Raw genomic sequence first — 17,401 nt, forward strand, 5'->3', positions numbered from 1 at the left:
CCAGGGAGTAAAGATTATGTAGCTTAAGCATGATTGATCATAGTTAAAGTGATTAATTACCGGCATGGCAGTTAAGAGGTTTTATTCCCTCCCTAACTTTAGGGGAAAATCCCTACCTGGGGAAACAACCTTTCTCAGAGAGGTGACCTTGGTTAAAACACATAGTGCCAAGAAGGTGAGCAAACATATTAAGAACAGTATGCCATATATGCCAGGTCCCTTGAAACAGCAAGGATGGACCAGCTCCCGGCATTTCCCCATAGCCTGGCTTTTAAAAGAGATTCTCCTTTTTAAATATGATTTTAAAACACTAACAAAACAAGTGTTTTTGTGTAGAAAAGATAGGTCATAAGTCCTCTTTTGGAAAAAGCAAAAAATAAAAATGCCACACGATGATGGTAGGGCTGACAAGAAAATTCAGTTAGAAATACCGGGTGATTGTGACATAATTTTTTCTTTAATTTATATGATCAACATGAATTTTTTGTTAAGGCATTCAGTGTAGTTTGTTTAACGTTATTTTTATGACTGTGGGATTAAGTAATGAGTATCTTGAGTTTCTTCCAGAATGGAATCTCTGCATGGCTGATTTTGGATGATTGCTCTCTCTCCGTGCTTTTTCCTTACTATCTTCAATTCTATATTTCACTCAGAAAAGGACTGACTGTATCAGTCGGGTTGGACAGGGCATGCTATGGTAACCACCCCTTAAATCTCAGTAGCTTACAGTATTTACAGCAGAGGTTTTCTTTCACATGCTGCATTTCTATTATGGGCCAGCAGGGGGCACTGCAGTCTATGCTTCAGCTGCCACCATCTCACCTCACGGGGAAGCTTCAGGCTTTAATATGCAGCTCTGGCAATTGGATGCCTCAGCCTGGGTGTAGCATTTCTTTTCACTTTGTCATTATCAAAGCTGGTCACGTGGTCATGTTTCACTTCAGGGAGGCAAGAGAGTGAATTCCTCTGTATCCTGAAAGTAAAAGGGAACTGGATATTATTGAATATTAATAATATTTACCACACTAAATCTTTTATAGGATGAAACAGATCTGGTTCAAATTTTCTTTTGGCATGAGTCAGGATATAGATCCAAAAATAGAAAGGTTTCAGTGTTTTATTGCTTGACATTCTTTTCACCTCAATACTTAAGTGTTCTGTAGCGGGGATCAGCCAGCTTTTTCTGTAAAGGTTCAGAGAGTAAGTATGTTAGGCATATAGGCCACATGGTGTCCAACAACCATGTTCTTCCCTCTCCTCTCATTCCTCTCTTTTTCTTTTTATACCTTTAAAACAAATTTTTAGATGGAGGATGGAGTGGGGAGAGGTAAAAAACAACAACCCAACAACACCCAAAACAGACTCTGCTGTATTTGGCCCAAGGACCAGACCTAGCCAAACAGATTTAGCCCATAGACTTTAATTTGCTGCCTCCTGTCCTATGGGAAAGAAAATACCCATTTTCTCTACTGAAAAGTATGGCAGTTTGTGACCTATATGTACTTTATTCATGTCTTTAGGGCTGAGAGAAGTATGTAATAAGTTCATCCTTGGTAAATACCCAGAACAGTCCAAAGATGAGTAATCTTGGACAATTTATTTAATTCTCTTGGAATGTCAAATTCTCAGTCTATCAAATAATGAGTCTGTATTAGATGATTTCTAAATTCCCTTCTAAGTCTGAGATGATGTGAGTGGACCTGGAATTTCTTGATCACACTCAGGTGGGAAGTAGGTCTCCCAGGTAGACGGAGTTGTTTGTGTTACCTCCTGATTGTGTCCTTCCCTTAGTTTCTTCCTCGGTGAGTCTCCCTGGGTGACTCTTCTGATGGGGAAAAAAGTGTTGCTATTGCTGGTGTTTTCTTGCTCAGCGTTATCTGGAGGCCTTTATTCATTGTATTTTATGTCATTTCCCTCCACCCCCTTCCCCCAAGGTTGTCAGCCTTTGTTTTACGATGTTTCCTTGAAGCTGATCATTACATAGATATTGATCAGAAAGTGTTACACAGAATATACACATGGCTCAAAGGACATCAGAAATCCAACGGTGAATTTTGGGAGCCAGGAAGAGTGATCCACAGTGAGCTTCAAGGTGGCAATAAAAGTCCAGTAACGCTTACAGCTTACATTGTGACTTCTCTCCTGAGTTATAGAAAGTATCAGGTATTTCATCTTTAATTTCATTAATGACGGGTGGGGAGTCACAGGAGAGGTAGGTTTGGATGGGTCCAACATGTGTCTGGAAACTTAGGGAATTTTGTATTTTATACCACATTTGAAGTATGAATTTGGGCATCCTTTTGCTTTGCATTTGTGACCACATTCCAAAATCTGAAAATAAAAATATTGACCCACTTTCTCAGAGTAACTAGGAGAATTCTAAGAATGCTTTCCAGTATAAATGTTGTACTCGCTGTTGGTAAGCTAAGTCAATTCCTATTTTATTGTTGGAAAGGTTAATTTCTTAGGGGACAGAGAATTCTTCAGAATTTGGGAGTGCATTTTATTAAATTTAGGTTGTGAAGGATTTTTTATTTCTAAAATATTATGGAGCAATTACAGTGTCTGCTCATTTAGTACAAAGTACGCCCACACTCTAAAAGACGTGTTAAGTGGGCATGGATGTCTGGTTGAGAATGAGTGTACGTGGAAAGTTATGCTAATGAGCTTAATTTCGCTCCAGAACTGTCTCAATGATTGATGCCTTTACTGCTTAATGCCGACTGCATTTCACATGATCAAACCCAGCCACTCTCTAGATTAAGCTCCTACTATTTTCCTAGCCCAGGTCTAGGTGTGCAGAAGAGAAACTTTCCCCTGAATTCAGAGCTTCAACCCCTGAGGTCACATATGAGAAGTGTCTTTCCTTAACTACATTGCATGCTTGAATCTGAATTCATGATATCCAATGGGAGAAACCCTGGCAAAAAGTTCTACTTTTTATTTCCTGTAAGGCACGGTGCCTATTTACTTTCAAAAACGGGAAAAGTCGTGTTATGGTTTAAACACATGGCAAATCCATGAATGTCCACGATCATTGTTGATTCCCATTGCCTAGGTCAAAAGTCAGGTGCTTCCTGGACGCTGAAATTATTTTTTGAATAAATGCTTGAAAATACTTTGGGGGTTCTTTTGAATGGTAAAATATATATATATTTTTCTTTCAAGCCTCATCTGGATGTGAAAAACTCTATCAAGTTTTTGGAGTCTGAGTTCCTCAGAGGAATCTCAGACAATTATACTCTGGCTCTTACGACGTATGCGCTGTCCTTCCTGGGGAGCCCGAAAGCCCAGGAAGCTTTGGATACCCTGATTCAGCGAGCAAAGCTGGAAGGTACATGCATAGCCATGGACACGAGCAGTGGGGTGTGAAGACCCGGGGGTGGGGTGAGCAGGGGCTAGGTGGAGGGGAGTACAGGGAGGGGGTGGGATGGGAGATATCTATAATACTAGCAACAATAAAAATATATTTTAAAAAAGGGGGTAACACGCAGGTCCTATTGGAGGTTGTTAGACTGTTGGGCACTAGGAGATATATAAATGACGTGAGAGAGTTTTGTAAGCCAGATATGAAGTTGATTAATTTACATCTTCTAAATGGGATGAAGCATGAAGCACAGAGGAGATCACAGGATTATGACATGGCCATGTTGCTTCTACTCCCACCAAGAGTTTTTCAGAGAATTTCAGGGCATGGGTAGTTTCTTCTTTTGGATACATTCTACCAGATGTCAGTTACCCATGTGGTTTTCTGATACCATTTCTGGTCTGGTGGCCTTGAGTGGTTTTTGAGACCTTGGTTTATGAGAGATTTGGGTTCAAATTCTGCCTCTGCTACTCCCCTTTGCGAGCTGCAGTTTTCTGAACTGTAAAATTGGAGTGACACCAACTTAAGGATTGCTGTGAAGATTAAATGAGGTAATGCACAGTGCTTGGTGCATGGTCCATGTTTAAAAATGGGAGCCGCAATGGTAATTAATAGAAACACAAATGCCAGAAAAATGCTGTTAGTGAATTATGGGTAGGATATATATATTTTTGAATGGAGACTATTTAGGGCAGTGGTTCTCAACCTTCCTAATGCCATGATGCTTTAATACAGTTCCTCATGTTGTGGTGACCCCAACCACAAAATTATTTTCGTTGCTACTTCATAACTGTAATTTTGCTACTGTTATGAATCGTAATGTAAATATCTGATATGCAGGATGTACTTTCATTGTTACAAATTGAACATAATTAAAGCATTATGTGATTATATATGTGTTTTCCCGATGGTCTTAGGTGACCCCTGTGAAAGGGTCGTTCGACCGCCAAAGGGGTCGCAGCCCACAGGTTGAGAACCGCTGATTTAGGGGCTACAGCAGGGCAAAACCTACGGATGTTGTTACTTCCCAAATGGCCTCTACAGTCAGGGACTCAGGGTGTGTGTGTGTGCTTGTGAATGTGTAGTTAGATAGATATGGGGATGAGTGGGCTGAAACAGCTGTTTCAAAGCCCTGTTAATTCAAGAAGGGATAACTGTAGAAAGTATTTTGAGACTTCTGAGGCTGTAACAGATTGAACCCTTATCACCTATTGTTGTGCTGGGGATAAAGATTATTGCACAGAGGCTGAAGCAGTCCTTGACGTATCTTCTTCTCTGCTTGGCAGTTATTATACATTCCACCCAAGTGTAATCATCATCTAAACAGTAATATTTGGGGGGGGGGTACCAAATAGGATGCTCCTCCAGGGGCTTGTAGGAATATCTCTAGGACGATTGTTGAGTTGGCCAGGGTCCCTCATTTTTTTCTTGGGGGCTTGGATTTGGAACTTATAACACCAACTTTCAGATCATGAAGGAGAGGTTTCCCAGAACATTAGAGCTGGTTAATGGCTGATTTCCAGAGCAGGGTTCTTTCCAATGTATTCTCAAATATTTTTGTGATGGCCTATTCAGAAAAGTTATGTACATTATTTTCTGGAATATAGTATGTTTTTTTCCCTTTTATTTATAGCTATTGAGTCTAGAGCCAAACATATGGATATCTTTTTGGGAAAATATTTTCATGAAAACATCCTCACATATAACCAATAGGGGAAGAATGAAAATTTATGTTTCAATAGTTTAAAAAGTGACGTATAAGTACATGTTTATATCTGTGCATGCATGTGTGTGTTTAAATGTACATGTTTTATTTGGCATACATATATACATATAAAGCAATAGAAATCATTTTATGTTAGCCAACTAGAACTTGGACCAGTGTAAGGATACTTAATGGTATAAAATGTAGGTCTTCTGTCATTGGTCATTCTGACATTACTTTTCTCTTGCAGGAGACATGCTATTCTGGGTGTCATCAGCGTCTGGACTTTCTGAGTCCTGGCAGCCCAGATCCCTGGATATTGAAGTCGCAGCCTACGCGCTGCACTCACACTTCCTGCAGAATCGGGTTTCTGATGGAATCGCAATCATGAGGTGGCTGAGCAGGCAAAGAAACAGCCTGGGAGGTTTTGTATCTACCCAGGTGAGTCACGACAGTTTTTATTTATTTATTTTTTTCAATATATTTTATTGGTTTTAGAGAGGAAGGGAGAGGGAGAGAGAGAGGGAAACATCAATGATGAGAGAATCATTGATAGGCTGCCTCCTGCACGCCCCCTACTGGGGATTGAGCCTGCAACCCAGGCATGTGCCCTTGGCCGGAATCAAACCTGGGACCCTTCAGTCCACAGCCGACGCGCTATCCATTGAGCCAAACCAGCTGGGGCAGTCATGACAGTTTTAAATTTATTACCCATCCATCCATCCATCCATCCACCCATCCATCCATAGCTTTAGGAAGTATGTAGTTGCTTTTTTATCATGATTTCATCAAATTACTTAGCAGTTTAAAAGTTAAGTAACTTAAGCCAAAGGTTTAAATTACTCATTTTAACTTTTTCTCATCATGGATATAAACATCGCCTCTGATATTTATAGGGAATAAATTAGTTCCCCATCTGTATTAGCCATTTTCCCATCCGTGGTAACTGATATTGTAGATGGTGAGTTCTGTCCAGCCGATATTTTCTGAGCCTCTCAAGGAGATTCAAAGATGAATAAAGGAGACTTCCACTCTCAGGGAAGGGGGATGACTGTATAGCGGGGTTCCTAAACATTACTGTATTTGACCTTGATGTATACTTATATTCACACATGGTTTTTCTTTTCTCAACAGGACACCATTGTGGCCTTGAAGGCCCTGTCTGAATTTGCAGTCCTGATGAACACGGAAGGGGCACATATGCAAGTGGCCATAACGGGGTCTGTGGCACCAAGTCCTGTAAAGTTTCTGATTGACGCACAGAACTACTTTATCCTCCAGTCAGCAGAGGTGTGGACAAGGGGTGGTTATTTAAAATTCTGTGCAGATGACTCCGTAGGGTAGAAAATGGGTTTAACTCCGTTCTATTGACTCAACAAAGACTTGTTCCCAGAGCCCTGTAGTGACTGGGAGGAAGGAGCACACTCCTTTGGTTGAATTTGCTGAGCTGGGGAAGGGAGGAGGGGATGGGAATTTTGAAAAGGAGAAAACATGGGCCCTGACCTATTGGGACCAGAATGAACACCCATTGAGATACTATTCTTTGCAGGAATCGTGCTCAATTTCTTTACATGTGCTACTGCACTTATTTCTCAAACCAGCACTAAGAAGTAAGTTCCATCCAGCAGATATTTTCTTACTTTTATCCCTATTGTACACATGATAAAACTGAGGCTGAGAGAGGTTAAGAACTTGCTCGAGATCATGCTATTAACAACAGCAGAGCTCCGACTTGAACCCATGGTTTCAAAGACCATGTTCTTTTCAGCTGCCCCACCTGTCCTCATTAGAAAATTGATAAAACCAGTATTAGAATTCTTACTTTGATATGGAATAAAGGCCTATGCTAGACCCTAACCTTATCTCCCTGGGTAACCTTGTAGGAACTTGAGGGTAATGGATGAAAGTAATAATTTCAAGGCTGGAAACTGAGGAAGAGGGGTTATGGCAAAGGAAAAGAAGGAATAACCTTAGTCATAGGCAATGATGATGTGTCACTGGGTGCCCAGCATGACCAAGGGATTAGGCACTGACTAAGGGAGGTCAGTGGAGAGAGCTGGTGTGTTTCTTGTCTTTCATGCATCAGCCCCTAAAGAAGGGCAGGCCCACCCCTAGCGCTAATGTGCTGTTCTAAAGGGCAGAGGTGAGGGCGTGTGAAGAGTGGGCGTTACTTTCTCTAACTTCACTTCTGTCATGGTTGACCCAGAGCTTTTGATATGTGAGGCCCTGTAAAGTTCTTAGAGCTTTCCACAGATGGCTCACACTGTATCCCTGATGAGGAATCACACTGACCTCTTGGGCTACTTGGAAGGACCTAGATATGGAAAATTCACCTTATTCACTTTCCCCCACCTTTATTCAGCTTGCTGTGTCAGTGCCAATTGAAGTTAATATTTCCGCAGATGGTTATGGATTTGCTGTTTGTCAGGTATGTAATAATATTTGGTTAAATATGACTTGCTATAACAATTCTTTGGTTTGGGGCACTGCTAAATCTTTAAGTTAGGCAATGTATAGAATCCTTAATGATTTATTTATATGAGTTAGGCAAGATAAATCACTATTAGAGACATTATTAGCTAGAGAACAGACAGCAACTCTATGGATTGATAATCTATTGGATAAATATTGCTTGGTTATTATATACAGCTTGAAGTGAGGACGAAAATTCTCCAACACTATTCCTGTGAATTGTTGGGAACTCCCACATTATTTTATGAAAATAGAGCTCTGAATTTTAATGCTATGACTTGATAAATAAATATGCATTTTACTTACAGCTTAATATTCATCAAACAATATAAAGGTCAACATGGCATTACAAGTAATTGACCTAAAGATAGGAAATGTGTCCTGTACTAGAGCATGAAATGGTTAATGTTCTGGTACAGGAAGAAAATCCAAAGAAATCTGCCTTTTATCATGCAATCGGGATTAGAATAAAATGAAAGTAGCATGAAAAATACAGGATGAAATATAGGATGAAATAATTATTATTCTAAATAATACATGAAAATCATAGGAACTAAAAATCATTTCATTAGAAACCCAATATAATATGTGATAGGACCAACAATGATTATGTGCTTGATTAGAAAAAACAAACCAAACAAACCCTGAAAGATTTACTGAAAAATTTAAAAAAAAGGCTATTATACAGAAAATGGACTTTTTTAAAACACAAGGACAGTTGTTCTAGACAAGAGAACAGAAACACTTGCTAAGTAAGGCAGAAGCTTAGGTATAATTTGGGAACTTCCAAATAATTCTAAGATTAATTTTTCTGATACTCAGAACAAGTGAATGTTTTTTAAAAATCAAGGAAAAATGATCACAGTTAAAAGGAATGGTATTCAATGAAAAAGATGGAAAGAAAAAAGAGCGAAGAGTTTGTATTGGTCTTTACTAACAAAGACCGGGTGAAAATTCTCATTCCTAAACCATCTTTCAATGCAAACAGTAAATCTGAAAGTAAATACACAGGATATTTTAGATACAATTGGAAAATTATATAAGTACACTTTAGTCACCAAATTGGTTGGCACTCATTCTCGATAAACCAAATGTAGACAAATTCCTTAAGCCAAGTGATTTTTACTTGAGGTTTGAAGGGCACGGCGGTAAATATGGCACCTACTGGTCAGAATGTTCATCAGTCCTATGTGTTTATCAACGTGCAGAAAACAAAAGGTAGGGACTAAAAGGCACTGCGCATGATGGAGAAAAACATTGCAGAAAGAAGGTCACGCTGGAATAAATGTTGAGACTTCCTCTAGTTGATATTTTTCTAAGGGCCCTGGAAAAAGAATGGCAAAGAAAACTCTCAGTTTTACAGTAAATGTTAATTTCTTTTGAGTAATAAAATGCCAAGCTGTTGGAAATAAGCTGTAAGATCTTTTGAAGTTCTCTGAGTGAGCAGTTGAACTTTATTGTGGGCCAAACATAAACCCTAATACTTAGTTATAGATGACATTACTTATGTCCCAGAGGACAAATTTAATAGTCCTTGTTTGTGTCCTAACGGTGTTGGTTCTTAAAGGACAATTGCATGCCACTGGAAGAGGGATGATGAAAGTAATAGCGATCATCTCTCCAAATTTATGAAACCATTCCTTCAACTGCTCCAAAAATACTCTATATAATTTTAGTTGTAGTTAAAGAAAGAGTTGGAGAATTCCCAGGGTGAGAAAACAAGAATGATCAAGGGGATGAAGGATTTGAGCTAGGAGTGGCTGAATGAAAAGTTGGAAATCTTGGGTTTAAAAGATGAAGGCTCAGAGAAAGGATTTTTAATAGTATGTAAATCCACAATGGCTATTAGAGGTTTAGTTCTCTCTGTGTGTGATTTAAGTATAAGGCAGAAAAAAAAATACAACTTACATAGCAATAGGCAGGCTTATGAACCTTGGATCAAAAAATGTGGAAGAGGTAAAAAAATTTAGATTCCAATTCAACGTGGCATGAGGCAGGCCTAGAAGATTTTCCCAAGCTTCTGATCTTAGGATTCATTTGAGTAAAACACTGGTTCTCACACTCCCCAGTGTCCACACAGCACCTCACATTATTGGTGGACACAGAGTATGTATATGCTGGAAAAGACCCAGTTGACTTGAAAACCGTTATTTATTTTATCATCTCCAAAAGATATATGATAAAAAAAGAATCCTGAGCAGTTGAATAGGTTTCTGTCCCACCAAGGCTCTTAGATGTTTTAGTTTTGTTTTATCTTAGAGTTTCTAAGGTTCCAGTGTGTGAAAGAAGACTTCAGTTGGGCAGCAGAGTTTAGAAATTAGTGGACACTCTTAAGAAAGTTGGCAATAGATGTTTCTCTCTCTCCTCCCCCAACCCTTTTCACTCTCTGAAACTCAAGGGGAAAAATACCCTAAAGTGAGGATTAAGAAGAAATAATAATAAAGAAAGAAAGTTGGCAATAGTTTCACTTTTTCCCAGTAGAGAATGTTTTACATTCTTTGGAAGAAAACAATACCCATGACTATCGTTCATGATAATCTATGACACTTGTTTTGGAATGTTAGCAAACTTTTCTCAGTTTCAAAAATCATTACTTATAAACTTTCATAACAATGTTTGTTACTAATGATACTTTGTTAGCTAGTAAAACTAATTTTTTTCTAGGTTGGAGTTTGTGAATGTAGTTGATAATCATTACCTAACATTTAGAAAACATAATGATGGTAATTTATTGCTAATTTGTTATTAATGCTAATTTGTTATTTTTGCAGCTAAATGTTTTTTATAATGTGAAAGATTCAGAGTCTTCCAAAAACCAAAAATCAATCCAAAGTCAAGAAGTCTTTGACTTAGCTGTTGCTGTAAAAGATAATGAAGATGATATCAATCATTTGAATTTGAATGTATGCACAAGGTTGGTATCTGTTTAACTCTCCTCATTCCCCTTTACAAAAGAAAAGATTTGAAGATTTAATTATTTATATATATCTAACTATATCAATACAGAAGGAGTTACATTGAACAAAGATTTGTTATGCATTATACTTTAGACTTCAACTAGAAATGTGTGAACTGCTAATAATATTTAAGCATTTCTCAATGTGTCCAACATTATTTACAAGTTTTCTTTGTGCTTATAAAAACTTTGCATGGAAAAATTTACTAAAACTCAGGTCTAATTGATGAAAACTGGAAATTAACCAATCACATTTAATACACCCAAATTGGTTATTTCTGGTTGTTTTTATGTCATTTTTATGTTAAGCAATTATTCCAGGTTCATATTTAGTATTCAGTGTTATTTTTTTTTTAATTTTATTTGTTAATCCTCACCTGAGGATATTTTTCCATTGATTTTTAGAGAGAGTGGAAGAGAGAGGGAAAGACAGAGAGAAACATTGATGTTAGAGAAAATGTATCTATTGGTTGCCTCCTGCATGAGCCCTGACCAGGGTCTGGGTCGGGGAGGAGCCTGCAACCAAGGTACGTGTCCTTGACCGGAATGAAACCCAAGACCCTTTGGTCCAAAGACCGACACTCTATTCACTGAACCAAACCAGTTAGGGTGAATGTTATATTTTTAACTCAAAATTTCATAAGAGCAGACAAGTTCAATGAAGAGAATAGTTTCATTTTCTTTTTTTAGATAGTGAAAATATTCCAATTTAGAAGGTCTCACCGTGGATAATTAGGCACTTATAGCTTCTGGGAGTACGTGTAAGGTGTTTGTAAATTTGGCTTGTATCCAGTGCATCTGAGGATCTTGTTAAATCATAAGGAAAAAAGGCTCCACTCAAAGGTCTAGTGGAGCGAGTCTGTGAAGTTGTGGTCCTCAGCTTTCTGCTCATTCTAACACACACACGAGTTTGAGAGCAGCTCCTTTAGAAAGTTCTTTTTTTAAAAAGGCATTGTTTATGGATCTCAGAGAGGAAGGGAGAGGAAGAGAGAGAGATCCATGATGAGAAAGAATCGCAGACCGGCTGCCTCCTGCACGCCCCCTACTGGATGAGAGAGAAACACCAATGATGAGAGAAAAATCATCTACTGGCTGCCTCCTGCCTGCCCCCTACTGGGGATCTAGCCCATGACCTGGGCATGTGCCTTGACCAAGAATCGAACCAGTAACCTCCTAATTCATTGGCCACTGCTCAACCACTGAGCCACACCGGCCAGGCAGAAAGTTCTTGAATCAAGAGACTTTACAGTTGGGATTGCTGAGCCAGCTGCAGTCAGCAGTTGTACTGTATGGCTTTTCCATCGGTCATCGGTTCGTTGCTCTAAAAAGCAAGATTTTCTGCCAGCCCTGCTGGGGCTTGCTGCGGGAAAGGACCCCAGGAATTCACTTAACAGTGCTATGATCCTTTCATGTTGGAGACACACTCCTTCCCGTAACCACGCTGGGCTCCTTCTGCTCCAAACAGAAAGCTCTTGCCAGCTCTTCATTTTAGAAAAATATTTACTTTAAAGGAGACAAAATGTTGTTGGTGCCCAGGTGCTTTGATGCGGACGTTGTGTACAGCAGTGTGAGGGGACGAGGAGGTGTGATAAAACTTCCCGAGGCTGGTCCCTGTCTCCAGGCGGCCAAAGAAAACACAAAATGCGCTCCAAGTCTGCGGGAGAACAAAGGGAAGGACGTAAAACCAGATGAAGGCAAGGTTGCTAAAGACTTGGCCTAGCTCTGCTGCAAAGTGGTGGCAAACGATGCCTCGGTGTCAGTCCTGGCTTCCTGCGGGAACCTCTCGGGCTGTCAGCTTTTGAGAAAATGCAATTCAGTTTGGAGTCACCACTCTGAAAACAGAGGTGCCTGCTTAACGGGCACCTAGGTTGTACCTGTCACAACCTACCCAGGCCTGTTGCATGGCAGGCATTTCGCACTGTCTGCGAAGTGCACACATTTTCTACCATTATTCCTCCTGTGGTTGGAAGTGACCAGGCGCTCACGCCTGGAAGGAAAGGATGACCTGTTTTACAGTTTTCTGCAGTGACTTTTATTGGAACGATATAATAATATTTGAAATGACACTTGGCAGTTTTAACTTTTCTATGAAGATAGTTTGCCAGCAGCTTTTGGGTTTTCTTCCATCCTTTCCTTTCGATGTAGGTTTCTGGGCACAGAAAGGAGTGGCATGGCCCTCATGGAAGTGAACCTGCTCAGCGGTTTCATTGTGCCGTCAGATGCAATTCCTCTGAGCGACACAGTGAAGAAAGTGGAGAGCGATCAGGGGAAACTCAACCTATACTTGGATTCTGTAAGTAGTGAAACCTGTTTCATCCTGGTGACCATTGACAGAGCCTCCATTTCTGATGTTCAAAGTCTCCCTTACTTTACGCATGTTTTCTTTAAGTTGTTATTTCAGCGTTTTGTGTCCCTGAGTGACTTTAACACAACAACCTTATATTTGTTCTCATTAAAAAGACATCATTATAGAATTAGTTTTATTAAAGAGCATTGCTATTAATGATGACCCCGGTGAAAGTCTTGATGACCAAATCATTATTTCATGCCAGATGTAAAATAAATATATAGAAACTGCCACATTAGAATTTTAAAAATCAAGTCCAGATCTCACTTTGAGAACCCCTCCCTCACCTCAGGGAATTGCTAAACGTATTTGTTTAAATGCTGATGATGAAAGCTTTAATTACATGTTTTAAAATGCTTTTATGAAGCTTTAAATAAATCCCAAAGTGGGTTAATATTCCTGCATTGATGTCAGGTGCTTACATCATAGCAGAATATTTTCAGAAGTTTGGTCTTTACATGTAATTATTACATAATTTTCATACGTACTTCCCATTGCTGTATGAAAATTGTTGGTTCAAGAATAAGGTGCATAAAATATGTGAGAATAATGTAAGTGAAGAATTCAAGACTCTACTTATATCTCAAAACCGCTGGTCTGTAAGTTTATTCTTTTCTTCTAACATCTATATGAAATTCATAGGTTGAATTGAAATTGAGTTCTAAGTGTTTTAGGATTTCATGTTACATGGGGGGAATATGTATTTTTTTAAATTCCAGTTTTGCCAAATATGAATCAGAAATATATTGCTTTAGCAATATATCTACTTTTAAAAAGCTAGTTCTTGAATGTTCTCATTGTTTTAAGACTTCAAAAGTCACTCTGGTTAAAAACCTGTTAAAATTAATTCAGGGTCTCTAGGATTCTTTTGCTGTTCAGGAATTTTCTTATACTAAATAACTGCTTGAAAGCCACCGGCCTGATTTAGAACTTGAAGGACAAATTTAGAGTTTTTATTTAATAACATAATTAGTTTTGAAGTTTGTCCTATACCCGAGATGTTCTTGTTAATAGTTATTTTAATTTGAGTGTCCATTATGTTTTGACAGATTAATTTGAATTTTTATTTACTGCTAATTGGTAGATTATGGAATATTTGAAGGCATTTGTCAATTTTGGATTCCTTAACCAGTTTTGTTTGCCAGCTTGGCATAAGCTGCCCCTCTTAGAAGCCAGGAGGCTGGCCTTTTGTACTTCCTATCAGTCACTGGCTGTGGGGTGCTCCCGCCTCCCCGGTGTACCCGTCCATCCCAGGGTTACCTCACTCACTGGGAGAAGTGGCTCCTGTGAGCTGAGGGCCTTTCTCCAGATAAGGGGCTGCTGAGAGCTATTAGCAGGAACTGCTGTGGGTGCACTGCCCGAGGCAGGGGGTCTGAGTGAGGCAGCAGGGCCTCAGAGCATTTGTCCTTGGGATTGCTGCTTGACCACTCAGTATCTCTCGCTCTCAGTAAAATGGGAGTAAGAACAATACCTGTCCTGTAAGGGTAGTTTATGGTTAAATGAGATAATTTATATAAAGTGCCTACCACAGTGCAGGGCATGTAGAAGTGCTCCCTAAATGTTAGTTTCTGTATCTGTCTCCTAAAATGATAAGAAAAAGAAATATCTTTTACTTTTTTATGAACACAGAGTCTGCCATTTTCTTAAAAGTCTTTTGTATTTTTCAAGGTAAATGAAACCCAATTCTGTGTTGATATCCCTGCTGTGAGAAACTTTAAAGTTTCAAATGCACAAGATGCTTCTGTGTCCATAGTGGATTACTATGAACCAAGTAAGTGAGTTCTGACTTCCTGTTACTTTAGGAGTTAAGCTAGGCATCCACCCGTCCATCCCTTCATTCATTCACTCACTTATTGACCATTTATTCAAAGTGGTCACCAACTGGATTGGTTTTGTGGTGGGGGGTATTGTTAGGGGAAGTGTAGGAGGTAGGGGAGCAGGAGGTAAGCTTTTCATTTAAATAAAGACAACTGATCATTTACAAGGTCCTTGTGGGATATGTTGGGGAACCACTGATGTTGAACCGTGTTTCTGCCAGAAGGGCCGGATATGCTGCGGAGACGCAAGGATAGTACCTAGTTACCCAACTTTGTTATTTGACCTCGCTGCAGAATTTCCCAAGTGATGTTCCTTAGGTGTTACAGAGAACATTTTCAACCTTTAAGAAACCAAAGAGGTTCAATCTATGTAAATTTACTTTTGTGTGTGGAAAACAACTTATTTATGAGAGGCACGTTTTTAAATGAACATGTGGGAAAGATCAGAATTTTAAAAGCCTACCATCTCATTTTTGAAAATCCTAAAGTTAGAAAACATATTTATAACATTAAAAAATTAAATAGGAAGAAATTTGAAGTTAGAATATTTTTGAAAATTGTAAAAATTAAAGTAATTTGTTTTATAACGAGTTCATTAGAGTGTTATAAGTGCTTTATATAGTTTGTTTCATATTAGCTTATCCTATAAAATTTACTAAAGCTGAGTACTTTTTAGAAGATTATGTTCTCAGTGTTTTAAAGCAGCAATTTTTAATCCTTTTCATCTCATGGCACACATAAACTAATTACTAAAATTCTGCTGCACCCCCACAAAATATAATTTTTTGCTGATCTGACAAAAAATAGGTATAATTTTGATTCATTCACATTGGACAGCTATGGTTGTATTGACTGTTGTCCTTTTTTTACTTGGCAATCTAAGGGAAAGGAGGTCAGTGCCCCTGACTCAATCGAGAGGTATTGCATGTTTTAAAAATTCTTGCGACACACCGGTTGGAAAATCACCGTTTTAAAGCATTGAAAGAAGGCATTGCATAAGCGGAGTTTTCTTCATATTTTTGTACTTTTAAATAAAGCCCTTTGTAAATATCTTTCTGTTTTTTAAAAAAATTAATTTATTTTTCAATTATAGTTAACATACAATGTAAGTATCTCTTTTCAGTAGTCCTCATGATCAGAACTTTACTCGAATGCACAGACAATATCGCTCTAAAAGAGACTCTGGAGGCAATGAAACAACCCTTAATTGAAAGTCTTTCCCATTCCACGAGGCTACAGGGTGGGCTTGCCCCAAAGCAGGCTGCTGCAGCCCGTTTTCTCTGTTCATGCAGGCAACTGTGGGTGGTGCACAGATTGGACCGAAAGCACCGTTTCCCACTTGGAATGGTTAGCAGAGTGGGCCCCTCTGGAGCGTTTCACTTGTTTCTTGTAAAGAAAAATAAAATTGTATGGAGAATGGAAAACTCAGGAAAGTGTATTGAAATGCTTTTAAGCTTTGGCAAAGTAAACGTTTCTAAACAAGGGAGACGTGTAAACTGATGTCCTCCTCTTTGAACAGGGAGACGAGCGGTGAGAAATTACAACTCCAAAGTGAAGCTGTCCTCCTGCGACCTCTGTAGCTGCCCCTACGAGAGCGAGAGCAGCGCGCCGGCCGCCCTCCGTCACTCTCCCGTTGTTTTTGTTTTCTGTTTCATGCTTCTGTTCTCTTTGCAGCGTTGGCTCTGACTTCCTTTCTAAGGGCTCTGTGGAACCCATTTCCAGAGTCACACGTGATTGTCTTATTTTCATAATCCAATGTTGCTTCTGACTATTTTGAAAAACAATTTTTTTCCCTTCTTTTTGTGGGGTTGAGGGGGATGCTGTACCACAGGTCCTAGTAGGTATGGCTGCATAGATTTCTTCACCTGACTTCCGTGTGCAACAAAATGTCGAATTCTTGCAGCTGTATATCTTTATTTTTCCCCTCTTTAAAATATTTTAGGATTTTGGAGGAGGTGTTGTCTTCTCCAGAATAAATGTGTTATTTTAGATCCATTCTTCTTTTCATTTTCCAGAGGAAATGAGGTTCTTCAGACTTGTTAAACACCAGTCTTTCCCTGAGTATTGATAACCTAAAAATAAAAGGCCAACGCTAGAGGCATCAGCATTTATTTGAGATAAAAAGGAATCGTTACTCGGAAAGCACTGATTCAGGCAGAAGCCCAGATCGTGTTCGGGTTAGGAGACAAAGACGAGGGGGATTTATGAGAAAGGGAAGGAAAGCAGTGACATCCTTAGAAGGAAGATGCTCCTGTTGCTGCAGATAAGCTAACCTAGCGACGTTTGATGCTGAACCATGTGTTTCATTTTCATTCCCGTAGCCCCATAGGCACAACAGCTGCTTCCTTGCTGTCCTTGCAGACGCAGTGCCGCTGGAGGTTATTTGGCCCCGTGTTAACCCCCCAAAGGTGTGAGGCATCAGGCTCGCAAGGCAGCTCCTTTGGGATGGCAGCTCTACTCCATTTTAAAGTAGCTTCGATCATATTAGTTTTTAGTGTTCAAGACGAATTCCCTGAGAACTGGGAGAAAACAGCCAGAAGGAGGAGCGTGTTCTGTCCCCTTCCCACATCCACCTTAACACTGCTCCCCAGCCCAGCCCACCGCCATGGTCTCTGTACCTCCTTTGCCATTGCAGATCACACCCCCCTTTTTCCAATGTAGACGGTGAATTTTTTAAAATCAAAATGTGGTTTTTCCACTCCAAATGTAATCATATACCACATACCTTTACTCTTCC

At 39.4% G+C, this 17,401-nt stretch overlaps 1 protein-coding gene across 1 annotated transcript in view; it reads left to right on the forward strand.

Annotated features, from left to right (window-relative positions):
* CD109 (CD109 molecule) overlaps window positions 1–17,115 on the forward strand; it is a 112,283-nt gene extending 95,168 nt beyond the window's left edge. The window contains 9 exon segments of the mRNA XM_015569385.1: window positions 1,935–2,163; window positions 3,169–3,334; window positions 5,323–5,513; window positions 6,207–6,362; window positions 7,435–7,500; window positions 10,316–10,458; window positions 12,646–12,793; window positions 14,516–14,618; window positions 16,184–17,115. Coding sequence (XP_015424871.1) covers window positions 1,935–2,163; window positions 3,169–3,334; window positions 5,323–5,513; window positions 6,207–6,362; window positions 7,435–7,500; window positions 10,316–10,458; window positions 12,646–12,793; window positions 14,516–14,618; window positions 16,184–16,350 — 1,369 coding nt within the window. The 3' untranslated portion in view covers window positions 16,351–17,115.
* The last annotated feature ends 286 nt before the right edge of the window (window positions 17,116–17,401 follow it).

Source organism: Myotis davidii, unplaced genomic scaffold (assembly GCF_000327345.1).
Source record: "Myotis davidii unplaced genomic scaffold, ASM32734v1 scaffold104, whole genome shotgun sequence".
NCBI classification, from domain to species: domain Eukaryota; kingdom Metazoa; phylum Chordata; class Mammalia; order Chiroptera; family Vespertilionidae; genus Myotis; species Myotis davidii.